The sequence below is a fragment of the Hyalella azteca genome, unplaced genomic scaffold, assembly GCF_000764305.2.
Source record: "Hyalella azteca isolate HAZT.00-mixed unplaced genomic scaffold, Hazt_2.0.2 contig3103, whole genome shotgun sequence".
NCBI lineage: Eukaryota > Metazoa > Arthropoda > Malacostraca > Amphipoda > Hyalellidae > Hyalella > Hyalella azteca.
The window spans coordinates 78,590-106,069 of record NW_025933356.1 but is presented as its reverse complement, the minus strand read 5'-3'; the positions used below and the strand labels follow the sequence as shown (position 1 = coordinate 106,069).

The 27,480-nt window shown below is 39.6% G+C and overlaps 2 protein-coding genes across 2 annotated transcripts; both read left to right on the top strand.

Annotated features, from left to right (window-relative positions):
* Window positions 1–2,361: 2,361 nt before the first annotated feature.
* Window positions 2,362–27,040, top strand: LOC108665139 (putative glucosylceramidase 3; the record flags this gene model as incomplete). The annotated part of the gene is given in 10 exon segments (XM_018151865.2): window positions 2,362–2,477; window positions 2,600–2,753; window positions 2,986–3,146; window positions 3,618–3,696; window positions 3,813–3,968; window positions 4,240–4,384; window positions 4,687–4,769; window positions 5,265–5,375; window positions 5,728–5,894; window positions 26,535–27,040. Coding segments are annotated over 10 exon segments (1,263 nt in total). The 3' UTR covers window positions 26,641–27,040.
* Window positions 10,904–20,213, top strand: LOC108665142 (lysosomal acid glucosylceramidase). The gene is made up of 12 exons (XM_018151868.2): window positions 10,904–11,019; window positions 11,261–11,437; window positions 12,814–12,949; window positions 13,282–13,435; window positions 13,751–13,911; window positions 14,063–14,141; window positions 17,277–17,432; window positions 17,722–17,866; window positions 18,097–18,179; window positions 18,521–18,631; window positions 18,980–19,146; window positions 19,698–20,213. Exons 1-12 carry the CDS (start codon window positions 10,947–10,949, stop codon window positions 19,801–19,803), a joined length of 1,548 nt encoding a protein of 515 aa, XP_018007357.1. The 5' UTR covers window positions 10,904–10,946; the 3' UTR covers window positions 19,804–20,213.
* Window positions 27,041–27,480: the final 440 nt, after the last annotated feature.

Sequence of the window (27,480 nt, the reverse complement as noted above, 5' to 3'; positions counted from 1 at the left end):
AACTCCCTGTATACATAGGCTTCTGCCCAGGGCTTCCCGTCCAGCTAGGAGTTGGAGGGCAAACCTCAAGCACCTTAATTGTAGTCTCGGTATAACTCGATCGTGCAGACAAACCCTCGTCACACACTTAAAACACTGGAAAATTTTATGTGCTGCTAAATTGCGCATTCAAACATATGAATGTACATAAGTAAATATTTGGCATATTTGACTCACTAAAAATGCTTCCACGATATAGCGATCATTCTATCGTTTGGTTCAAGATATAGCGAGAAAGCGACCTAGCTAGAATCCCGTTAAGTAATGAATCCCGTCAAGATTTTGCAGACAACCAAACTCTCCCCTCAACATTGCCTTGTCTCGTTCTGACAGAGAACAGGCTGGTGGGCGCATTTGTCGCCACAAGTCTTAACCCCAACTAAAAAAAAAATTGCCTTGTCTTCATCCAAGATGTACCACAATCTGAGCAACGTCATCGGTCAAGCTTTGCCCAAAGTAATTCTCCTCGATTAATTTTCTATATCTTGTATTCAATCAACAAAAATATTCAAATTTGGACCCTTTTTTTAAAAATTCAACAATAACATTTCAAGCGGAAGCTAAGCCAAACCATTCGAAAATTTACGAGATGCTCCACTGTAATGCTAATGAGACCAAGCAAGCGAATATTTTGCATTAATTCCCAAATTTCAACTAGAATGCACAATTGCTGCATAATAATACGTGTGATGTGTATTAAGGAATAATACTGTATATCTATTACCTCTTTAGCTAACATGTATTATAGAGATGATAGAATTTATTTATAATGCGCAGGTTGACTAGATTTCAGAATGATCATAAACAGAACATAGCAAGAATCTTGGAAGTGAAGTCTTGCATTTGGTTCTCCTTCGCTACGCAGAAATAAGTGGTAAAATGTGCAATAAATAATTTCGCACTAAACTTTAAATTATTGGTCTACAGACATCAAGTATAGTGGCCATGGAAAACCACGAAACGTAGTGAAGGAAATATTGTATATTAGTAGCAAAAAAAAAAGCATTTATGTGACGGGTGACCTTGAAGATCTGTCAAGGTCATGTAGCGCCACAAAGATTATGCGTTGTCATTTGATCGTTGCTGTTTGCTATGTCAAGAGTAGTTATGTGTGAACCAATGGCCTGGCAGCCATGGCGTTTTGATTCATCTTTATATAGGTTACATGTCATGATATGTTAGCTTCAGCATATTTCAGTACATTTCTGTGAAAAATCCTTCTTCATGCAGTCAGTTAGTAGAGTAAAACCCCAGAAACGTCCAAAACAGTCAGAATTTGGAATTTAAATTTGTAATAGGGACATCTTTCACTATGGACTTTTAAAATTTAATAAGTACAGAGAACATCTGGCACCAGTGACATTTAAAATTAATCCAGTGCTTGGAGCATCTAACAGCATGCAAACGATATTTCAAAACTGACCGCATTCGGAAATTTTCCCATATTTTTCTTTTCTTCCATAAGCGTCATCCAGGTAGGGCCAAATTTGGAATGAAATCAGGAGCAGTTGACTAAATTGCTTCTTTTGTGCGAAGAATGAATCATTCGTACCATGCCAGCCGCCTTATATTAGTATATGAATACTAATCCAGGAGTTTAATTTGACTTCCATGATCGTGTTGTACTAAAAAATTGTATGCTGTAATTTTTCGTGGATCTAATTAACTGACCTGCATCTCTGCCTCTAGGCTAGAGGCTACAAATTAGAATGAATATTATGTCTGTCTGTTGTATTTGCCTAACAGACTGATTGTAGGCCGAGTGGCTGAGTTGTGTTTCCTTTCTTGTGTTGTATGTGTTTTTAACATGTGTCGTTTGTGTTTTAAACATTTCACAATAATTTACGGGAGCCGAAAACGTAACCAAATGTTTGTCGTGAGCATCAGATCTGCATGGGAAAGTTAAAGCTGCAATGTTTGTGGTGCAGGTGATGTATATATGGGTGATGATCACGCCCAGCGAATGTGCCACAGTACGCCAACTCTGGCAATGATGACCACACTCACGCAACTGCTCACCATCAGCGTCCTGCTGCTCTGGTGCTGCTTTGGGGTCAACGGTGAGGCAACCTTTTCCTTATTTGATCCAGGAACGATTTATCCAAATGATTACCATGTTTCTAACTGATAACGTCTTCCATACAGATCAATTATTTTGTTATGTTAACTAAACGATGTGGTGCAACACTTTAAGCTCTGGAACTTCATAGTTTCAATGGTAATGAGATTTATTATTAAGAAGAAACTCTTATAACTTCTATATAAAAATTACTTCCGAATAAAACAATCGCGTATCACACAGGATCTGCTCCAGCATCCATTCTTGTGGACACTTCAATGACATACCAGACAATCCTTGGCTTCGGTGGTTCCTTCACCGACGCCGCAGGGCAGAATATAAATTCTCTGTCCAGCGAGACCAAGGAATGGCTCTTGAGGTGGATACCAAGAAGTGTTTGTTTGCACAAAAGGTCAAGTTGTGTCACAATTGAGCTGTTGTCAGTAGTCAAAATTAAACGCTGTTCATATCTCAAAGCCTGCCTTCTTATTTGAAATGCAGAGCTTACTGGGCGCCAGAAGGGATCGAATATGGTGTTGGCCGCGTGCCGATTGGCGGAAGTGACATGTCGCCCCGAGGTTACACGTTGGACGATGTCGAAGGCGACGTCGAACTCGTTCACTGGTCCCTGCAGCCTGAAGACTACAACTACAAGGTGACAACAAGGAACATATACTTTTAAATTTTATCTATAACTTTTATGCGTTCCAGTTTAGTGGTTTCTTTCGACTTTAAAAAAAATTTTGGCGAACTAAAGGCATAAGGAAAGTTTCAAACGAGTTAAATTCAATATTTTCATCACAGTTTCCCAGTGAAGAATTCCAACTATACGAACCATGAATGCGAATTCTCGACTTACAATTGAAATTTATGTAAAAACTTTCCAGATCCCAAACATGAAGCGAGCCCGGCAGCTGAGCGAGCAGGAGGTACTGATATTCGGCTCCCCATGGTCTCCTCCCACTTGGATGAAGAGCAACAAAATGTTCAACGGAACCGGCTACCTCCTACCTGAGTACTGGCAGCCCTACGCCAACTACATCGTCAAGTTAGACTCTTTACATCCAAATTTGTTACATATAACGGCTAAATTTTTCTCATATTGTGCAAGACAATTGAACAGTTATTTTAACTGATCGATTGAGTATGACATACATACAAGTATGAGATACATTTTTCCCATTTTTATTTGGTTAATAGCCTTTGTTTTCAAATTCTTGCTTATGGTCAACAATTAAAAAAAGTATAATTCTGCAGCCTCGTAACAACTGAATTAGAACTTTTTGTTTGTTTTGTTTTCCTTGAAGATCTGTGTGTTCAGGCACTGTCGTACTTTTCAAAACTGTTACTCGATATATAAGTAAACCACGATTCTCACTGACGTTACGTTCTGTTAGTAGGTATTTGAATGAAAGTTTTAATTCAAATTCAAGAAAAGTGCGTAAAGAACTGCCATCGTTGACCAACTTTTTTTTTTAATTGAGAATATTCACTTATGTATAAACATTATGAAATGCAGGTGGGCCCAAGCTTACGAATCGGAAGGTGTTCCTTTGTGGGGTCTCACTCCCCAAAATGAACCACTGGACCAGGAGGAGGTGATGAAATATTAGACACCAACTATCATTCGTCTTATATGACCTTACATTCATACTATTTAAACATTGAAACTTCAAGCCTGATCACATTTAGAGTTTTCACTTTCATTTTCAAGGATTGGAATATCAACTCGTGCCGCTGGCACCCGGACGAGATGAGGGATTGGACCAGAGACTACTTGGGACCAAGTCTCGAGGCCACAGGATACGGCAGGCTCAAGATGATGGCTTGCGACTTCAACCGCTACACTTTGCCATACTACGTCGAGCCTGTGAGTTTTATTTGTTTTCGTTTTTCTAAATAATTAAAAAAGGTATGATAACGGAATGGGCCAAAATTAAATCTTATTTTAAAAATTTACATTTTCCTAAACGTCATTGTCTCCGCCATTAACATTCCAGTGTCAGGAAAATATAAAAAAAAACTTAAGAAAGTCCTGCAATTACTTCATTAAATTCGTCAAGTCTTGGAAATTTTGTCTCATCATTACCGTTCAACTTTACGTATCATGGAAGAATTTACTCCTAAACTGTAACCTGCAGTGCTTCACTCACCCTGAGTGCAGCAAGTACGTAGATGGCGTGGCTGTTCACTGGTACGGCGACAGAACTGAGTCTCCAGACCTTCTCCTCGAGACCCGGGACTTGGACCCGACCAAGTTCATCCTCTACAGCGAAGCTTGTCACGGTCAGTATAGAATTTGTCATCAATTTCTTGTTATCATTCATGCTAAATCTGAATTTCATGATATTTACTAGAAAAATTCTCACTCAAGCAGAGAAAGGAAACGTCAAATAGTATCAAACATTATTTTTACGTATTTTTTCAATGCATTGACAAACAAAGATCAAGTACTGCTAATAGGAAACGAAAGATCGATATTAGGAAACGAAAACATGAGTCATTATATTTTGATTAGCATTAGATTTTTAAATCAGAATATTATTACGTACTCTCTAATGCCGCACTGACCAGAAAGTCTTGAGCAGCGACGATGTGGGGACCCGACGGAGAATTCATCCCCCTAGGGGACTGGGCCCGCGGCGAGGATTACTTGCTGGACATCCTGGAGGTGAGCGGCGCCGCACTTGATGGCGATCGCTGCAGAATTGCGGAATACTTTCTCTAAGTTGTAAGGCAGACAAGTGATATGCAGCATTGGCCGAGACACTCCTCAAAAAAGCTGTGGAAACCTTACGAGCCTGCGTATGCTTATTATTATTTAAATATTGATTAACATTCACGTGTCCAATGTGGGGTTATGTCCAATCATGTAGTTATGTATGTATACCCACGAAAGGCCACGATTCTCACTGATATTACGTTCTGTTACTGGGTATTTGAATCAAATTTTATAGAACTATCATCGTGAGGTGTTAATTTTAACTTTCACTGCATCTCCATTGGAAAAATTGGGTCAAGCAAACTGTAGTTCCTGTTCACTGTGAGCGTTCCACTTGGATTAAATTAATATATCCCATAGTTGATTGAAGCAAAGTTCATTCTATAGTTAGTGCTTTCCCTTTGGGTCTTCGAAGTCAGTACAGCCACATGAACATTGCAACAGAACCTCAACTACTACTCGGTGGGCTGGGTGGACTGGAACATGGCGATGGACACCAACGGCGGACCACACTGGATTGGAGCCAATCTGGACTCCCCAATAATCGTCAATGCAGTTCGTGTCCTTACAATCAATGAATTAATTTTCTAAGTTTTTCATTTTTCTAAGATCCTTTGAAGCAATAAAGCATCAATAGGCAAGACACAATCTTTCACTGACACTCCATTCGTAAATGAGCTGAGAATACCTTTTTACAAGTGACATGTGCCACTCGAAAGCAATTTTATGAACATTGGTTGGTTTTTTTAAGCGATTCCAACTCCGCTTAAAATCCAAGTTGTAATTTTTTCTATCAAGAATATTTTTTATTACATAGGATATCAATAAATTGTATTGCCAAATCTTCAAGGTAAATAAATTATTTCTTATCATGCAATTAATTAAAATTCTTTATCTGCTCACGCAGACTGCCGACGAGTTCTACAAGCAGCCCAAATTCTACGCGCTGGCGCACGTGAGCAAGTTCTTCAAGCGCGGAGACGTGCGCGTCGACGCCATCCCCACATTGGACACGATCAAGGCCGCTGCCGTGACCAAGCCCGACGGTTCCGTCGCAGTCGTCGTCATTAACTTGTAAGTAGGAATTAATCGTCGTGAGTATTTAAAAATGTGAAACAAAATTGTGATCGTAAATTTGAAATATAATATTTTAGTTATTTGCATCGAGCCAGACGGATATGATTCATCGGAATAAAACTTATATCGCCAGATAAAGTGTGCATTTTAGGTCAAGAAATTTCACAAGTAATTCTTGAAGAACAGAACAGAAGCAGTGCCAGTGAATCGTGGAAGCATAATTTCATCATCATCATCCTAATCATTACACTTGTACCAGGTTTTTAAAACTGACTATCGTGAATGTATACAAACGATTTATTAAGATATTCTGTTTCTGCTTAATTTCCAGGGCCGAAGAAGGCACCGGCCTGAGCATCTCGGTGGACGGGACGCGTTTCATCAACGTAGACATTTTGGCAAAAAGTTTCAACAGTTTCGTTGTGCCTCCTGCATAAAATTAAAATAAATTCGAGATTTTCAAATGAATATGTAATTAAATCTTCAATAGTTTATTGGAATATGTTTCACTGCATCTCCTTTACCAAAATTGACCACGTCATCAACTTTGTTAGAAAGTGAAATGTAATTTATTTAATGTCCGAACTAAGCTGCCGTCACGAATCTTCACTTGACGAAGCAGTATACCAAAGAAATTCGTCTCTTCTTACAAAATAGCTCGTACTCTCTGTCTTTAATCTGTCTGGTTATCGGTGAGGCTAAACGCCATCAGCGGAATCGATGGATGGATTAAACCATAATTTTACTTGTATATAAATTAATGGACACAGATAAAGGAACGAATACTTAACTAAGCAAATAAAATGAGATGAAATCACTGAAGGAACTAAGCAAGGTCCTTTGAAGGAGTGCAGGTAGCCGGCGGTAGAATCAGAGGACTGGCGGTAGAATCACAGACGACTTGCAGCTGAAGCATAAACGGCTGACGGTTGAAGTACAGACGACTGGCGGTAGAACCACAGACGACTGGCAGCTGAAGCATGAACGGCTGACGGTTGAAGTACAGACGACTAACGGTGGAAGCGCAGACGTCTGACGGTTGAAGCATTGATGACTGGCAAGACTTGGCAGTTAAATAGGTCTTCTGTCGGTTGCAAAATGCTGTGGTAGTCTTGATCATCTTGCAGTTAATTCGGGAGTATCGAATTGTCTCCCCAACCGGAACTGGAATGGATACAATAAAAAATTAGCATGGCCCCATAAATGTTTCAAAGGTTGTACAGAATACAATGATTGCAGGTATAGCAAATGAATATTTGCAATTATGAGGGCACATTTAGATACTAACGCATGGCACTGGCGATCAGAGTAATAGTGGCTTGTGACCGGCTAATGAATAAATTCATATTATGACACCAAATGTGGATATTATCCTAACGTAAACTAGAAATGCCCCATTTAGCTGGATCTTTACATTATAGTCTCACAGCCAGTCTTTAGTCGCTGTGCATCATCAACGTATGAGTAGACATGACAAATTTTAGCTTCGACTAATCTCTGAGTAACGACAACCGAAACGAATACTCAATCGTTATGAGTGGAATATTTTCTCATACATGCAGCAATTTCAATAATCCTTATGATGGTGATGATGATAATGTCGTGCTCTGAGATGGAGTTAGTGCTACGAAACTAGGGCAGTGCTATATATCGACTTATACGTAGTTGGTTTTTCAACATTCATGAAATGTTAGGTAAATTTTACATATATGTACACTGAGCATTAACCGAAAGTTCTGATCACGACGATGTGAGTCCATCTTGAGCAGAGGAATATGTGTGAGCAGATTTATAAGTCAGGTAAAGTGCTTACATATAAAGTGAATAACAATTGCACTGGATATGTCCTTAAGGCACAAACCTTCTTGTTTAGAGCTTAAATATATTCTTCGGGCCACTTGTAAAAGAATTAAAATCTTCAAAGAAAACAGGTGCTAGAAACGTCGATATAATATCAATTTTTTTATTCTACCTATCGCAAAAATTATATTTTTGTGAGTCAGAGCAAGGAAACGAGTTGCTGAAAAAAATGTCCGCAAACGATATCGAAAATGTACCTAAGAAGTTTCTTCCGTGCGTCAGCGGTGACGGCTTCCGGCTTCCATCTTTCATGAAATTGAAGCCATGTTGATCGAGCAGATACTCTCTCTCACTCAATGTATGCACGTCATATATAATTCTGCGTGTAATGTGAGCATAATTGCGTGAACTGGTATCCTTAACTTAGGTGAGCGTATATGTAAGTAAGCGTGTCGAATTTCGCTGGTTCACATGAGCGTAAGTACGCGTGCTGAATTTGACCGAGCCATATGAGCGTAATTTGTGCAATAAATTCCCCATCCATGTGAGCAGAATTATTCGTGACGAATCCTGTTGAGTCATATGAGCCGAATCATGTATGCCGCATTCTGTTGAAATATTAGTGAGTTTGGTACCGAATACTGCCTAATCTTGCGAGCCTTAATTAATGTTGTTTCCGAGTCCTGCCGAGTCTTGTGAGCGACATGAATTAAACCAAATCATATTAGTCGAGTCATGTGACCGTAATTGCGTGTGCTGAATAATAATAGGCAAGTCATGTGAGTGGAATTGTGTGAGACAGAACAGATCATGTGAGCTGCATCGTCTGAGCTAAATTATGTGTACCTTATCAAAGACCCGTGACTATTTCTGAAGAGCTTTCTCAACTTGTGTCTTTTCTGTCATATTGTATGTTTTCAAGTAGATAAAGCGTCGTATAAATGATAATGCTACGAGAATGATAGCTATTCATTCCCGAAGCCTATATAGGAGCCGACATAGTAATTTCAATCTCTTGTATGGACAGATGAGGCCGAAGTGCGTAATTATACAAAGTGGGAATGGCATCAAAAAATTTTTAATCAACTTTCAAGGACTTTTTAACAATCTAATGTGCCTAAAGTTGTATCGATTATGAAGGTTATCTCTAATCGACAACCTGATGTTAATATTTTGGTATTAAGGTAATTTAAGGCCGTATAGCCTTGGAACCAATCAGATAGTCATTATACCACTTACCTTGTTAAACCGAAAAATCTCTTGCTCCTACAAGAGCTCTGTTAGTATACAATTTAGTGTCAAGATAAAAGCCTGGGTAATGCCAGCTGTTGGGTACAAGTACAACATGCATTGCATTATGCCGCAAAAATACACGATTATCACTCATGTCTTCTTGAGAAACTTTTACAGTGGGCAGAATGAAGAGAATAATCAACGGAGGCTCAAGAGTCCAAACTTCAGAATCAAAGTGCAGTATCATCATCAAACTTCAGCGTTCAGTCTCTAGTCAATTTCAGAGGTATATAATGACATAAACTCGACCATAGAATATCGTCGAAATCTTCGACTTAGAACTCCCACACTGTTTGAACGTTTGTATCCACCTGTCTAGCACGGATGTTCAAAAAAATTTTGTGGGTAGTAACTGGTATTATTGATAACAACAACTTCATTTCTCACTCACCACTCGGAAACTGACATCAGATTAGAAGGCCTCGCATCCTTACGTTTCGATTCACAAATCAGAGCCACGACAAAGTTTGTGGAGCACGAATCATTTTAAGATAATTTGTAGCCATGTTTCATGAATTACCTGCACCCAAAATTTTCAAGGATATCCACTTCTATCATGGAATGATTTATGAATAACTCATTTGCGTTACGATAATCAGAATTAAGGGCCACAATGCAACATGTACAAATTTTTTCATTCATGAAATTGCTTGCGATCATGTCCCTGGTTATTTAATGATTATTTAATGTAATATAAGAATTCAAAGGGGATTTCTTTTCAAAAAACGTCGGTCCCATGCAGGTGCAAGTGTCATATATAACACTTGTCACCGTTTTTTGTTTGTGTTTTTATTGTGAAAAATTGTGCTGCGCTTAATAACGAAGTTCAGTGTAAACCATTTAATCCTTCTGAATGCTGCTGTTATTATCATTGCTCATGTTACTTTTATCATGGTATCAGCAGCTGCTTCTGCTGCCATCCTATTTGCTGCCATTCTTGTTGCCGTCGCGGTTATCGAAGTGTTAATCATTGCTATAGCCGTTGTTGTTACAATTGGCTCGAATTATAAATATTACTAAGGGCGAACATTTTAAACTTTGTTTTCGGCTGATAAAAACACATTTAAAGATGAATGAATAAATGTATTTCACTATCTTAAAATTGTCAATCCTTGTGCATCATCATAATCGTGACATCATAGTTATAAGTAACAACAACAAAAAGTTGATGGAAAAACTAATGGAAAACTTTATACAAGCTACATAAAATGAACACAAAATAGAAATAGGACGATGAAGAAGTTGAAAATATCAATTTTCATGTCGAAAACGAAAAATTCAATGAAAAAATGACTCTGTTTAAAACATTGACTTGAAACTATAATCATTAAAAATATTTGCTCTGACATAGCGCTTGTGCCTGAAATTTGCTTCTCACTATCAAGCAATTCAAATAGGAAATAGTTCTGAAGATCCCAAAATTGAACATAGAATCGAATTCTGTAGGGTGAAAAAATACTTATCTTGAAAAACTGCGGGTAAACTTTACGACTCACCTGAAAAAATATTTTGTAAAATGTCAAAAGTTGAAGGAGCTAGGAGAATATGAGAATGGAATACCAAGTCTTTTTAATGGGCACGCACCAAAATTATCGCTTTTCCTACTCCTCTTTTGACAATTTAACCGAATCTGGTGAGGTGGCGTAAATTTACTAACCAACGATTTTGATCACCATCCATTTTCGAATGCTGGTAATTTGTAGCAGCTGCAGAGCGTAGTTAGTCGTATTTGTGAATTCAATTTTTACTGTATTTAACCACAAACATATTTCTGATTGAAACTTTATGGCCAATGATCGAGCGACGGAATTTTTCTTAACATTAAATCGGGTAGGGGCAAGAGAAAAATAGCAGCTGTGCTGTAACGATTCCTATATAAAGCAAATCATCTCCTCGTCAGGGGGTCTCTCACGCTGTATTCTGCGAAGTAAAGAGAGCTTGTGACCAATCAAGGCCATGATGTCAAAATTCAGGCAGCGGCTGCTGTTCGCTGCTCTATTTGTCTTTGCATGCAGTCCTGAAGTTAACGGTGAGATATTGAAATTAAAAAAATGATTGAACAATGTGAAACGCATCTACGGATTGAATGAAAATACTGAAAAACATGGTGATTTACATAATCAGATAACAGTTACCGAAGTGCGATGGATTCCATGGAATGTAGTAGAATTAATATATTGAAATTGGAACCATTCATCTCAGCAGTGGAAACTAGTGCTCACATTTGCACTGTTTTAATTACACTATCTATAGATGGGATATTTTTTCAGGCCACTGCTGGGAGCGAACTTATGATCAAGACAGCTTCGTGTGTTTCTGCAACGCCACCTGCTGCGACGAGCCCGGCATCTTGGCCGCCCCAGAGGCCGGCACCTTCGCCCACTACGTCTCTGACAGAGCAGAGTTCAGGATAGAAGCTTTTACTGGACCCATCGAAGATGCCGCGGGTAAAATTTTAGTTTCAACATGCATAACACTATCACGACCTCTTACGGGAACAATTATGATTCTGGAGTCCAGTGCCCTGTACCTTTCCAAAGTCTTTCGAATTAGCAGCCTCTCAGGCGTTTGTGTATATGTCACAGGGAAATCGAGATTAATTTTTTTCCATGTCTCGATCTCTAACGTTCTATTGTATATACGACTGCATGATAAACATAGACCTGTGTTTAGCTCCCTCCTCTCACTCCGTCCTCATGCCTTTTCCTCACGTTCCGAACCCACCAGGCCAGTCCCAGAGGAATAGGGGCACCAACCCCCTTCGCGAACTATTTATCATCCCAGCTATGTTTCTTTATCGGCACCCAATCACCAAACCGCTTCACATGACCGCTCAAAGTTCAGACCTGTAGAATCCAACTCAATAATTTACTTCAGGTCACCGATTGGTCGATCCAAAATTTTACACACAACTTTCAAACAACACACACACAACTTTCCTTCACACACAACTTTCAAACAACAAACAATGTCCCACTAATTTGACTGAATGATGCTGCTCATGGCTTTCGCGCCGTAATAGATGACAATGACATTGCTGTTGTTGGAAAAATTGACGCTAATGCAAGTGACTGAAACATTTCGAAAAATTAATCTGACACCCATTATAAGCCACGACCTTCGAGCAAAATAGATCATTCTTGTACGCCAACTAGGCAGGGACTTGGGAAGCGCCACTGCCGACGAATCAAAACATGATATCCAGGCAGCGAAATTAACTGCATTGGGCATATACATTACGATCAAATTCAAGCCCTACGCACACGTCATAAAAATCATAACCTGAGGCACCGCAATGGCCCAACGCAAATGCCTTTTTCCTCGTACTACTCTAAAATCACAACTTCACAATACGAACAGGAACAGTGCACACACGTATGCTACAAAATAGAAGATCAGCCACACTAATTCACTCCTTCCACTCCGTCTTGCTCCGAATGTGCTGCCAAACACCACAACACTAAATGCACATAATTAACATTATTTTCAAATAATATTTTAAATGCACATAGGGTATATATTAAATCACTATAAACATTGAACTCCTCACTCCCTGTATAAACAAATATAGCCTGACGGGTTCCCACCCACTTCAATCCCAATACAACCGCAAAACCACATCTTTTCGTCTTTACTGTTTCTCCTACCACAATCTAGCCAACACTGTGCCACTCATTTCTTCCCGCTATTTCTTAGTAGCACCGCGCACACACAACGATTAGGGAATTTAAATTTTCAGTTGAATTGACTGTTTTGATCGTGTGCGTAAGTGTCTTTGGTCATGGCAAGAAAGAAAATATTGAATGCATCAAAACCTCAACAGGGTCTGCCCCGGCATCGGTGGCCGTAGACACGACACAAACTTACCAGACCATCCTTGGCTTCGGAGGTGCCTACACAGACGCAGCTGGGGAGAACTTCAACTCTCTCTCGCCGGAGACCAAAGAATGGCTTAATAGGTCAGGAACATGATTCATAGAAGAAACTACCACATAATATACAGTTAATTATAATTTATTTTCTATATTTATATTGACAATGGTTTACTCTGAACCCGAAATTACTGTCATACACCATATGAACTTGCAAGGTTTCTAACTCAGCGTTAAATGTCATCTAGAAACCCGTCATGTTGTGATATTTTGTTTATTACTCGGGTTAACTCAACATCCTGCCAGCTGCTAAAGCATTTTCCCGAAACGAAGAAATTCATTGTTAATGTTTTACTCAGTAGTAAATTATTTTAGCTGGAACATAAGAGAAATCTATTTTCGAGTAATTTAACATGCAGAGCCTACTGGTCGTCAGAAGGGAACGAATACAATATCATTCGAATTACCATCGGCGGAAGTGATTGCTCATCTCGCCCGTACACGTTAGACGACGTTGAAGGAGACGTCGAACTTGTTCACTGGTCCCTTCAGCCCGAAGACTACAACTACAAGGCAAGAATTTCATAGTTATCTCCACGGCTGAAGAATAATATGTCTTCTAGGGAGCGAATTGCCATGATTCATCTAGGAATCTCGAAAATTCAGATGTTTACTTCGAGAAGGGATTGGTAGTAGAACAATACCTAAATTTGAATCTCTTCTTACAAAACATACAATATAAACAATAAATGACAAAGAGTGTTTTTGATCAACTTATATTACGTTTTTAAAATTTGGTGTAAAAGGCAGAGTGGCCGAGGCGAAATTCCGGCCAAAGTAGGCAAACATACAATCGCAAAGAAATCGTAATAAATATGTTTTTCACAGATTCCTAACGTAAAAGAAGCTATCCGCATGAGTAACGAGGAAGTTTTGGTCTTCGGTTCCCCCTGGTCGCCACCAGCGTGGATGAAGAGCAATAACATGCTCAACGGAACCGGCTATCTCTTGAGGGAGAACTGGCAGCCCTACGCCAATTACATCGTCAAGTGAGGAAACTCGCACCGTTGAAGCAAATTTCTATCATATTGAGTATTCCTATATCGGGAAAACCAATATTTCAGATAGGAATTTATCTGAAATTATTGCAACGTTTATCAAGTGGTATTCCACTTTTTACAAATATTTTTCCTTTCTTAGATGGGCTCAAGCCTACCAGAGGGAAGGCATACCATTATGGGGGCTCACTCCTCAGAATGAGCCTCTCGACCAGCAAGAGGTAAGAGGAAATCTTCACCCACAAGTTTTTTCGCAAAATCACAATATCCATTTAACAGTACCGTTTTCACTATTAAAATTTCCATGATACTTCTAAATTTGAAATTCTATACTTCCACACAAATAAAATTAAGGGTAGCGCATCGATGATTATAGGTGGCGATAGTATATTATAGGTGGCGATAGTATATTATAGGGGGCGTGACATGGGTGGCCAGACCTGCCAAAAATCTACAACAAAACACTAATAAATAGAGAGAGTGGCGAGTATATAGGTGGCAGTCATCGATGAATCATCGATGATTTATATGGTCGAAACCATCTATGGCGCATTGCTGGCAAATCTCTAGTCAGCCGCCGATAACAGTTTGGCTCAAGTCAACAGGGCACGAAGGAATTTGTCCCCGTAATTTATTCAACGTAGGAAGGTGTTGCTGCTTACTGGGTTGCAGTACATTCGAGATCATGACGAAACCTTGACTTATTTCTATGCGCTTGGCTGTTAAGATTTCCATGCAAGGAAATTTAACGAAAATTTAGCACGAATTCAGTAAGTACGTGTAAAACAGAGAAAAGCGAGGCGTTCACAAATTTTTCATACCAAAGTGAAGCCCGGCCTGGGCATGTATCAGACCGCTCCTGATAAAAATTATCCGATGAATGAAAAATTTTCTGCATAAAGTAAAACTTCTCCAAAGATGATGGCGAATCCTATTTTTCAAGTTCCGCGATATATTGCGTAAATTTATTTCGAATTTTGCGTATGCTCCAACTTACTGTGCGGGAAATATTATGATCAATTGAGACTATTTAATGTATCATTAAGTAGAAAGTGTATGGATCAATTAAGTGTGTTTCCAAATATTTATAATATTCTTAAGCTGCCGCATTGATCCAATTTGAGCCAGCAATGTGACATCGTCGACAGTGGCTCGGCATCTCTAGCGCGCAGCGAGCGAGCAAGTACACGTCACGTTGATACCTGTTGGGGTTGGGTTGGCGCAGTTTGGGTTGGCGCGCGTTGAGTTTCTTTCCTACTTATCTTTAACGGGTACGCAGCCGTGCACCACTAAATTTGTGCACCAATCAACCTTGAAAGGAACGCCTAGCATATTTCCGGATGACCACCAATCAGCCGCGGATTAAGCCATCCGTCGGTAACCAGCCCGTGAAATCATCTTGCTTTAAATATTAGGAGCTTTACGCCACCACATTCTGAAGCGAATAGCCCAGAGAGTAATGGTTATGCACCACTGAACGTTGCATCGAATCATCACTTCATACCCTGACTTTAGCTCGAACTGTAACTTGCTGACAACGGACTGCGACCAACCAGCCCAGGTCGCCAGTGGAACTGCATGCATCCTGCCGTGCACCGCCAGACCGTCACTTTTAGCTCAACATCCGGGGTTAGATTTCAGAAAGCATAGTTCTGTTCTAAACTCTATCGTCCGCCGGCGAGTGACTTCCGCAGCATCGCTAAATTACGTAAATTTTAGCTCACAGCATCTGGGGTTAGGTTCCAGCTAGCATAGTTCTTTTACAAAATTTATCGTAGTACGACGCGTGGCCGTTCGGCCGCGGGCTGATTCGACACACGGGACAAAAGCGGACGGCTCCGGCTGCGCCGGGTGGTGTAAAATTTTTTCGCGCGTTGGCAGACGACGCTGGGCCATACGACGCCAGGCTTATTTTCTTGTGGGCTTATTGATCTAATTTAATTGATGTGATCTGTCTGGTGGCGTGCGGCTGATAATGTTACAGTCAAGATGTGTTGTAGGCTACGTTCTTCAGGGAAGGGATCATGATAGTCCATTCGAAGCACGGCAGTGGTGGTCTCCGACAGGCGTCCCATCTTTAACATGTAATGCTTGAAATGTGTGCCTTACGGGTAATTTCTTTGTCAAAAAAGTATCCTCTTTACGCTAAGGGATACGAGTAAATATTCGGTTTTATATCGCTGACTTCGATAGTGAAATTTAATTATTTAGGGAAAATTTGCTGTACCGTCATATGATTGTTGTGAATTAAAGTCTAAGTTTCCAATAAAGTGGTCTCTGTATCTTCCTATGCAAAAAAATAAAGATTGACCCAGAGAAAAATAGAAAATGGTGACACGAAGTGATGAAGGTATTTCACGCCTAACATTTCAAAATCATCGAGTTATATCAGTTCCTTAATTGTCTCGCGCAAGAATATTCTTGGTGAAACTATTGGTGCAATGCTCACATTATGAAACTTCGATACTTATTAAGCATTTTACCGTAACCTTTACTCTGAGCTGAATTATCATTCGTTATGGAAAAGGAAGTTTTAATTAAGTATATCGTAATGACTCGAGTGCCAAGTTCTCTCCGATGGCTCAATAGTATAGGCTTGGCTTCGAGGGAGGGAGATCGGAGATGGAATCCTGCAGGCAGGGACTTTACTTCAAGTCGAATTCTCATGAGGTATTTGCATGGTACTCCAATTATTTCTTCCTGCTACATGCCTGAGGTTGTTGCTCGTACTGCCATGGTGGATTTGCATACGTAGCCCTCGTAATGGTGATTGGAAGGAGTATCATTAAATATAAATGCATTGGATCTGAAAATAAAGGGAAATTTTTCATCGATTTCGTTTTGAAGGTTATCATCGGTGGCTCATCGATGCGCGACCAATGGGTAGTTATTGGTGGAAGAAAAGTTTCTCGGGTTGGGTGGTCATCGCCAGGTTATAGGTTGAACATAGGCCGGACACGCCATCGATGCAGCATCGATGCGCCATCGGTGGTCCACCTGTAATATCCACCTATAACCACCAATGATCATCGATGCTCCACCAATACTTTTTATTTGGGAAACAGGCAGACTAGGCTAGAAAATTTTTGAAGGATAAAAAGGCGTGTGACAGTTTGGAAAATAAAATACATACATTAATAATTTGCCAGTAGCATGTAGGTAATTCATTGACACCTCAGCTTTTTTCGTAGAAAAATAAACCTGTGTCGTTCTTTAAAAATTGTATAGTGTGAGTCGATCAAAAGGTAATTGGCGCTTGAAAAATGCTGCGCTTTAGCATAGGCATACATTGTTTTAATCCCAATCTTACGTAAATTTACGTTTAAATTGACACTTTCGACCCGCGCTAACAACAGGAATGGGTGATAAACGCATGCCGGTGGTACCCCGACGAGATGCGAGATTGGATCAGGGACTACCTGGGACCAAGTCTCGTCGCTGCCGGTTTTGGCGGACTCAAGATGATGAATGATGACTTCAACAGGGAGACTCTGCCTTATTACGTCGAGCCAGTAATTTCATTTCAATGTCCACAGTTGTATTGGCATAACTTTTTGTCTTCAAGAATCATTATTATTTTCTGACGATAAATGCATAGGCCGTCATTCACCAATGAACTTTTCATTCACCAATGAAATTTTCCGCGTTTTGCTTTTATCTTTAAATTCCATTTATATTATAAATTTTACATTTAAAACTAAGTATTAATGCCGAAGATAATAGTGGAAGAATCGATCATTCCATCATTTTTTTCCGGAAACAGTCCACAGTTAGAGCGTTTTACTCTACTTCTCGACGCAGTGCTTTGCTGACCCCGACTGCAGCAAGTTTGTGGATGGTGTCGCCGTTCACTGGTACTCGGACGACTTTTATCCTCCGGAGCTGCTCTTGGAGACCAGGGACTTGGACCCGTCCAAATTTCTTCTCTACACCGAAGCTTCAAACCGTAAATTTTATGTAGAAAGCTCAAAGATAAATATAAGGGTATTCGTCTAGCCATTCTTGTCCCTTGAATCGATCTTGATTTTTGCTCTGTCATTTAACGAGAATAGACCGTTTAGTAGTAAGCTCTTTGCTTTTTGATAAGAAGGCGAAGGAGTAGTTGCTAAAAGAAAATCATACGCATTATGAAGGCTTCGGACATGCAATAAATGACATTTAATTTGAATTGAGCAGCTGCAGTCAGGGGCCCTGACGGATTATACGCTCCTCTCGGAAACTGGGAACGCGGCGAACACTACCTCCGCAACATCATCGAGGTGAGACACTACGGAAGCTGGTCAAACTACCCAAGTGACCCTCATTAGTGCAGTGATTAATTACGATAATTTTTGTTTAGTGTGCACAAACATTTAAACGATTTTAAGTGGGATGTAGAAATATTTATTGCTAAACTGATTCTTTTACTTACTGTAAAAGAATCAATGATGTATTTATTCCAATGTGCAAGGCAGTTTTGATAGCATGAAGATGTTGAAAATAGTGATATAATTTATTTTTTCACAATTTCATCCATTGATGCCAAAAACTTCAAATCTATTAGAAAAATAATAGTGATATGTTGATGGAGTGACTCAGCAATATATTTGAAAAAATGCAGGCCTTAAACTATTATTCGGTGGGCTGGGTGGACTGGAACTTGGCCCTGGATGTATACGGAACCCCGCAGTGGATCGGAGATCATCTCGACGCAGCTGTCATCGTCAACGCTGTGAGTTTCATTAAATTTTTAAACAGCTCCCTTCATCGCGACCTGCATAAATATTTCAGTGGATGAATTCAATGCCAAAGGCTGATCTGTTGCTTACTGCATGCAGCACTAACACAAGTTTATATTCGATAGGTAAATTTAATAATTCAAAGTAATTTTTGTTCACAGTTATTCGAAAAGAATTCAAGGCATTCTTATGATCATTTGCCCCATCCACTAGAATATTCATTGAAATAAAACGCGCTATGCCTCTAATAACCACGGATACAGCAGGTATTCCTAGGCACAGGATTAAAGTATATTGGCGGTATTATGAATGGATGACTGGCCGGTTTTTTGCCTGAACAGACCGCTGACGAGTTCTACAAGCAGCCGATGTTCTACGCGCTGGCGCACGTGAGCAAGTTCTTCAAGCGCGGAGACGTGCGCGTCGACGCCATCCCCACATTGGACACGATCAAGGCCGCTGCCGTGCTGAAAGACGATGGCACTGTGGCAGTGGTTGTGCTCAACATGTATGTTCAGCATTAATGTTTATGCAACATAGGGCACAATAATTTCTGCTGCCTCCTGACATTTAAAATTCCAGTGGTTATATTAGATGGTCTCAGACTAGGACCTAGGCAAATAGGCAAATGTTTCCTTCATGTATGTTGTTCATGTAGTTCCTATCATCTACTGTTGCAGAAGGCTAGAACATATAACTTGTTCACATTTACTCATAAAATTTATCAATTTTGATAGTTAGAGATACGGGAAAAATTCAAGCCCAGGTAGAAAATTTATTTAATTCGTATATATATATCATGAAGACGAAACCATTTCTACCATGGATTTTGTCACCGCTCAAATGGTACCATTATTAAAAATAGCCTACTTTCCCCAAGGTTCCGCAATGTCATTTTCTTCATCTAGTTTATACCGATTGTTCTTCGTTCACAGCTTCAAAGTCGCATATTTTTTTATAATTGTTAATTTTCATGACAGGCTTCGATATTTTGGTCACTTCTTAGTTCTTCTGGTTGAATTTTCATCCATAAAAATTTTCTTCTATTTTGTCCATCAGGGCGGAAGAACCCACCGGCCTGAGCATCTCTGTTGACGGGACTCGCTTCATTAACGTGGACCTCGAGGCTAAAAGCTTCAACAGTTTTCTCGTACCCCCAGCATGAAAACCGGTTGATAAGCTTCAACATAGCTACACAAACACTCAATAAAAATATTTTATTATTTTCTTTAATCATTTAATTATTATGTTTGATTACATTAGCCTCTGATATATAAAAATAACCGCGAAGCTCAATTTTACGTCTGAATGCAACCAAATACTTAAATTGAGACCTAATTTCGAGCAAGAATCCTTCCTTACGTGGAGTTCTTGAACAGAACTGTAATTTTACCGAAAGAATGATTAGACGTTTTGCTTGATGATGATGCACACATACATACATGATGCACACATTTTACTAAACGGAAAGTTAATATCAGGACAAGGGTAGCGCCTCGGTTTTATGTCACACATAGTTAGTGGATACCAATATGTTTCATGCAGGCTGGACGAGTGAATAAATTAGTGCTTCTGTGGCGGCGTTTCGTTCTGATTTGCCGAACAAAGCGAGAGCTTAGAGCTCTCGCTTTGACCCCAATAAAATAGGAGCCTAGTCAGCCTCCAATGTATTTTTGACGACCTCAAAACTTGCCACCTCACTTCCCTATGCAGTGAAAGAAAGAGAAGAGCATCAGAATGTTTTCGCTGCATAAATGCTACCAAGAGCTACCTGCTACTTTGTACGAGCCTATGAACGAAGAATATGTAAGAGGCACACAGTCTTGATGCACGGAATCAAGCTCTCGCACTGCAAATGCAGTGCGTGGTGAGGAACGTATGACAATTTCTTACGTTCCATATTCTAGCGATTATGTATAAAACTTTTACACATATTTCGACGGAAATTATAAATCAAGGCCCTGCCAAATTTCTTATCCAGACAATCTCCTTCATTTTCAACCCAATTCCCTCATGCCCTCTTGCATGCATTTCGTTATATCTCAGGAATAATTTGCATTACGTTTCTATATCAGAAATAAATTGTTCAATACATGACCAACCATCTGTCAGTAGGACATGATGTTGTGAGGTGTTGAGTTTGGCGAAAAGCATAATGTCGCGTTTTATCGAGTCTGGGTAATATCAAGCCGATATAGAATGGTTACATGTGTTTATCAAGAAATGTATCATATTTTGGAGGTGATTTTTGAGCTGAAGGGTTGTGATGCCGCAGTCAGGTCCGGTACTTTCCGTTGGGAAGTCTACAAGTACAGGTGATGAGGTGTTTCCTCCAACAATGAGGTGTTTTTTCAAATATTCTAAAAACTACAAACGAAGAAACAAAACTATAAAAAATATAGCGAAATCATATTTGGAGCAATAATCATCGGAAAATAAACTGAAAATTTCCATCACAGATAGAATCGTGCAGGAGATGCTCATTGGTGATTTATTATGCGGTGACGGGTATATCCGCGACCTCCACTTTTAAAATCAATTGAATATGCAAACAAAAAAAATTGTCTGGCTGAACGTGTAGATTTCCCGAGCCTACAATTGTATGACTTCAGGCATGATACTGCATGGCAGGTACTAGACTACTGCATAATGACCATCCCTCCGCTCGTAAGCTTCGAATTTAACTCTTAAATTTACCAGAGACCAATGCTCAGCCTCACACAGCATCAATTCCGCCCAGTGAGTGCATGTGTGCGGTGCCTCTAGGACAGTGAGGAAAAAAAGAAAGAAAGGTTGCACAGTTTGGCCCGAAAGAAGAAAAATAAACGGAAGAGAATAAATAGTTTCTATGCTCTTTTAAGTTTCAGAAATGAATTTGAAATTGATTTGGATGGTTCTCACGGGGGAATGAGGGGTGAATATTTATTGTTGTTCAATAATTTCAAAATATACTGTGCATTGAATTGAACAAGTCTATTTTAAAATAATAAAGATGGTTAGTACTCTTTTAATGTATTTGCTTTATTTTTTTAGTTGTTATTGTTTTGTTTCTCCTCTCTGGAATACCTAGTGTAATATGATGATTAAGATGAAGACGACAATGATGATGATGAAGGTGGTGAGTTACACAAGAGGTATATGGTAGGTTAGGTTGATACTGCAGTTGTGGGTTTAAGATACCGTTTGCAGGGATAAGATTGGTCTTTGATATATCATTGGCCCATAGTTAGAAAAAGGTTCGTTGTGCTGTAGAGTGATCATGTGATACGTTATCGTGTTACCATGTGATATGCATTGCATGGTTTATTCGAGGGAAGATATACGCGATTTTTGGTTCATTATTTGCTTATTCGAGCACTATTAAAAACTAAAAATTATATGTACCTGCTCTATATATCACTTTTTATTAGAATAATGATATGATGGGAGGGACGATGATGATGGTGAAGGTGAAGTAGGTGAGTGAGTCGATCGATACTCAAAAGTAAGTTTAGGTAATCTGTTAGATTAATTGGCATCAGTCTCATCTCTACCTTAAGTCATTTTAAGTGAATTTCGTCAACCCGTAAAACCTCGTAGACTCATATTACGAGGTTTCATGGAAATATTATACTGCCATGGAAGCGAACGGCAAAATCATTCCCTTTCACCTCTAAAAAAGATTACAGCTCTGAATGTAGCTCTTCTCGAGGCAAAACGAAAAATTAGCTAAAAGTATTTTATCAGCAGTACTGGGGCAAGGCAATAAATACCAAATACTACTGGATATTTATCACGCATCGCTGTCATCTGAATGACGAGTGAAGTCCGAAAACGGAAAGATAATCACTGATACTTAATAAATGTGTTTCGTCGCGTGGGAAATGAACACGTGTGATGAAATTATCGAATACAAGAGCGAGGCAACATGCTCACCTAAGAGGCCGGAGTTGAAGGTCGAGCAGACGGCAAATTGACACCATGGCGGCATCACCAGGGCAGATGTTAATAATCGTGAGCATCGTTCTCTTCGGCTTCACTGGCTCAGGCAACGGTAAAACTCATCCGATAAACTAGCTCAAACACCTTTTAGACAAATAGATGGAGATATGCTATTATATAGATTTTGACAAATATACGAACACAAATAATTATTATCGCCAAGATTACGCTGTGATAGCTGAATGCAATGCTTTAAGGAAGTAAATTGCAAATTAGCCTGGATTGCACCAACGACATGTGTGACAGAGCATGAAGCAAAATTTTCAACTTTCTGCAAGAAATCAGTGTGTCTTCATTGAATCTGCTCTTTTTTCCTCACGCGTTCCAGATATTAATTTCAACTTTATACATGCTGAAATATTTCGCTAAAATGATTGTTATACAATGCAAATACTCGGATCTTACGGTTCAGGCCAATGTTGGGAGAGAAGGTACGACCGCGACAGCTTCGTGTGCCTCTGTAATGCTACGTTCTGCGACGAGCCCGGCATCTTGGCCGCCCCAGAGGCCGGCACCTTCGACCAATATGTCTCCGGCCGAGCACAGTACAGGATGGAAAAATTTACTGGAATCATCGATGCTGCAGGTTAGATTTGAAAACTCTAATGCTCTGCTTATTTAAAATTCATTACAAGTTCGATAAAACTTAAAATTCAAACACAGTGGAATCACTCTGGTTAAAACGCGGGCAGGATCTGCACCGGCATCTGTCAACGTGGACACGACGCAAACGTACCAGACCATCCTGGGCTTCGGCGGTGCCTTCACTGACGCCGCTGGACAGAACTTCAACTCCCTCTCTCCCGCCACCAAGGAGTGGCTATTGAGGTTAAAATCTCAAATCTGTTATGTGTGTTCAAATTGGAATTGAAACTAAAAAATTAACATTAAAGTTTTTATTAAGAATCAGTTTTTAGTTAAGATTCGTGATATTATAATAGCTTGGGCAGTGAAGAAATAGGGTGCTTTTTCAGTTTGCACTTTTTCAGGTCACAACAAGCGTTGTTTTTAAATCACTCGAAGTGAAATGAGCAGACAAGTGACATATGTCAAAGTTTTCCATTCAAACGATGCAGATGAATTGAATCAATTGCAGGGCTTATTGGTCGCCAGAGGGTAACGAGTACTCCGTCGCCCGCGTGCCCATCGGGTGTTCAGATTTTTCTCCCCGTCCGTATTCCCTTGACGACTTTGAGGATGATGTAGAACTCATCCAATGGTCTCTGCAGCCTGAAGATTACAACTACAAGGTGAAAAATTAATTTCATTCTGAAAATTACGATTTAAGTGAAGTCAGAAATCTATATTCATTTCATTTCCACGCTAAAACTGAATTACAATCAGAATTTTTATGAGATTGTTATAGAATCATTCAATGTTTTTACCTCTATGATTTATTCATATCAGATTCCCAACATAAAGCAAGCGATGCAACTGTCTAACGATGACGTACTCATCTTCGGCTCCCCTTGGTCACCACCAGCGTGGATGAAAAGTAACAAAAATATCAACGGGACTGGCTACGTCTTACGCGAATACTGGCAGATCTACGCAAACTACATCGTCAAGTAAAGAAACTAACATATTGTTGAAATCATTGACTTAATACTCGCAGCGACCTTTCCTCGAGTTTAATCTTAACTTGGTGGCAGGTGGGCCGCTGCCTACGAGTCCGAGGGCGTTCCCTTGTGGGGCCTCACTCCTCAGAATGAGCCGCTGGACCAAGAAGTGGTGAGAAGAAAAAAAGTTATTGCGTCAATATTACCTACTATCATGAAGTCATGAATCTTATTACGTGTTAATTTAGTAGGCCTAATGAATAATATGAGTTTGTATCCAATGTATATAAGATGATTCATTTATAATAAAAAATGTTTTTGGACACGAAGAGAGATCCATAGGCGCACGTCTTCTAGGTTGGTCATTGTAAAATGTTTTTAACTTATTTTAATATTTAGGATTGGGGCGGTCCCACGTGCCGCTGGCACCCAGAAGAGATGAGAGAATGGATCAGAGACTACTTGGGACCAAGCCTTGTGGCTGCTGGATTCGACAGGCTCAAGTTGATGGCCGATGACTTCAACCGCTACACTTTGCCGTACTATGTTGAACCTGTGAGTTGGTTGAGCCTGGATTATTGTAAAACGAAAATTGTTCGCTAATGCTGAGACAATGAAAATGCTGTAGGCTGTAAACTATCAAGACATCAGAAAACTCGGTAATCGATTCTTTGCTATACATGAGGATTCTTAAAGACCATATAACTTCAAAGCACGTCCGGCAATCACATTGATTTTTTAGCCCTTTAATGACAAAAAAATTGTAATATTTAAATAGATAATTCAACAAGTTTCCATTGAGTAACACGAAACTCGCTTCCGCTCTTTGAGATGTCATAACAAACAAATAAAACTGTGACAATTAATTCTTTGATAAAAACTGATTTTAATTCCGATGTTGTTCAAGTGTTTTACAGACCCCGAATGCAGCAAATACGTGGATGGCGTGGCTGTGCACTGGTATGCAGACGACACCGAGCCTCCAGAGAACCTCTTACAGACTAGGGAATTGGACACTTCTAAGTTCATTCTGTACACAGAGGCTTGCAATGGTACGCATTTATGAAGTTATGTAGAATTTAATATATTATACTTTACAGACACTGTCTTTAAACTTTACTTTACACTGCCTTTTTTTCGTTTAACAGGTTTGAGGGTGTCACACGCAGACGCTGTACAACTCGGGGACTGGACGCGCGGTGAGCGCTATCTTCTCAATATTCTAGAGGTATACATGGCAGCAGATCTCATGTCGAACCAATTCAGTTTAAACACTACTCGAGAATTATCAAATAAAGCACTTAATGTATTTTTCAGAATGCTTTCCTCAAAAATTTATTATGAATTAGATTTCTTCTAGTCTAAATTATACAAATAAATATGTCTAAATAAAACTTTTGTCCCTAATGGAATCAGGACATCAACTACTACTCTGTAGGATGGGTGGACTGGAACATGGCCTTAACAACCTACGGAGGCTTTAGCTGGGTCGATGGAACTTTGGATGCACCAATCATCGTTAATGCGGTGCGAGTTCAATTAATGAGTAATTTGCTGAAACGCTAGCACAGGAATGTTCGAAAACAGGACTATGTTCAATTTATGAGTAGAGCATTAACCAAACTAAGACATTGAGATCCCTGAGTTATCAGTTACCTGAGGTTAGTTCTGCATGGGTACCTCGATCCTTCTATCATGCTGATGCATTACCGGCTTTGCCTGCGGGTGCTTCATACAAAGTGTCACTCAGCTAAGTTTAGGATGACTCAGCTCGGCTGAGTCATCGATGACTTGTGGACTCAGCTAAGTCCCGGTTGATTCGTGACTCAGTCACGAGATGTGTACAGCTCAGTCCCATGACTTGGTTGTGCACATGTTGCTGGTCCGTTTAATGATCTGATGGAATTAAAATTGTTAGGAACAGTTTTCGACTTGCAATGATGAGATGCAGCATTGTGTTGTAACCAGACTGCCGACGAGTTCTACAAGCAGCCTATGTTCTACGCCATCGCACACGTGAGCAAGTTCTTCAAGCGCGGAGACGTGCGCGTCGACGCCATCCCCACATTGGACACGATCAAGGCCGCTGCCGTGACCAAGCCCGACGGTTCAGTCGCAGTCGTCGTCATCAACTTGTCAGTTGATTGATTCGCTATTTTCGTGACTTTCTTGCAATCATAGACCAATAAATTTGAAAGGTTTGATATTGTCATTTAATGGTGTTCTGTGTCATTTAAAAGTTTCAGAAGGTGGGCTAGTTTATTTTTGCATTGCACAATACACAAACAATATTCTCGCACCTTTATATTCAATCTTGATTTTCTTTCCAAGAACTTCATTGCTGATCTACTTTCAGGGCGGAAGACTTCCAGGGCATCAGCATCTCGGTAGACGGGACGCGCTTCATCAACACAGTCCTCGCATCTAAAAGCTTCAACAGCTTTATTGTACCTCCTGAGTGAATGTTTGATTTCACGTGCCGCCGCTAAATACTACACATTTGGAATAAAGATGAACCAAATATTGTTGTAATAATTTTGTGCATAGGCCGATCCAGTTATTCTCTTTCGTTTTCTACAATTGTGTTTTAGAAGATCCAGTATTAAATTAAAAGTTTGTTATTTAAAAAATACATATGCATCACAAGCAATTTAAAGCAGATTTCTGAACTTTAATTTTATGTTTTTAGCATCAGCAATAATACTTATTTCATTGAAGCAGCAAATACCCGATAGAATGAAACAGTTTTTCGTTCAACCGAGGCACTATATACAGATAAGTAGCACAGATAAATTGAGAGAGGTTGAACTGGAATGATGTAATTAAGGCACATGCAAGCATGAAGGTCAAAACGTAACAAATATCTAGGATATTCTTATATCTTGTGTATCTTTCCCCACCAATCAGCAAACCACATATACGTACTTCGTTATTCTATTTTGCTTTTTAACATCCAAAGTACTTTAACATCGACTCGTGACTTTTGTCAATAATCGTACAATTATTTGCACTGCAAAAATGCTTCCGTAAGGCAAATTTATTTATTTTAAATTTGTGATTAAAACAAAGTACATCGGGGGCACGGCGAAAAGTTTTAAGAAATTTTTTTCACTAAGTGCTATTGTATCCTAGACAGATTGAGTAATGGAGGAAAATATTTTTTGGTTTTCCAGTTAAGCTTAAACGTCAAATATCCTAGCATAAAAGCTCGTACGAATATCATACCCTTGACTAGATAAAATGAGCGAGAGCAATATTTATCTTCAGATCAGCTAAAACGAACGACTTGCAGAAAATCAACG

Coding starts and splice junctions, on each gene's coding strand:
- LOC108665142 (XM_018151868.2), top strand. CDS start 10,947: ATGATGTCAAAATTCAGGCAGCGGCTGCTGTTCGCTGCTCTATTTGTC. Junction 13,436..13,750: donor CCGAAGACTACAACTACAAG/GCAAGAATTTCA, acceptor TGTTTTTCACAG/ATTCCTAACGTAAAAGAAGC. Junction 14,142..17,276: donor AGCCTCTCGACCAGCAAGAG/GTAAGAGGAAAT, acceptor CGCTAACAACAG/GAATGGGTGATAAACGCATG.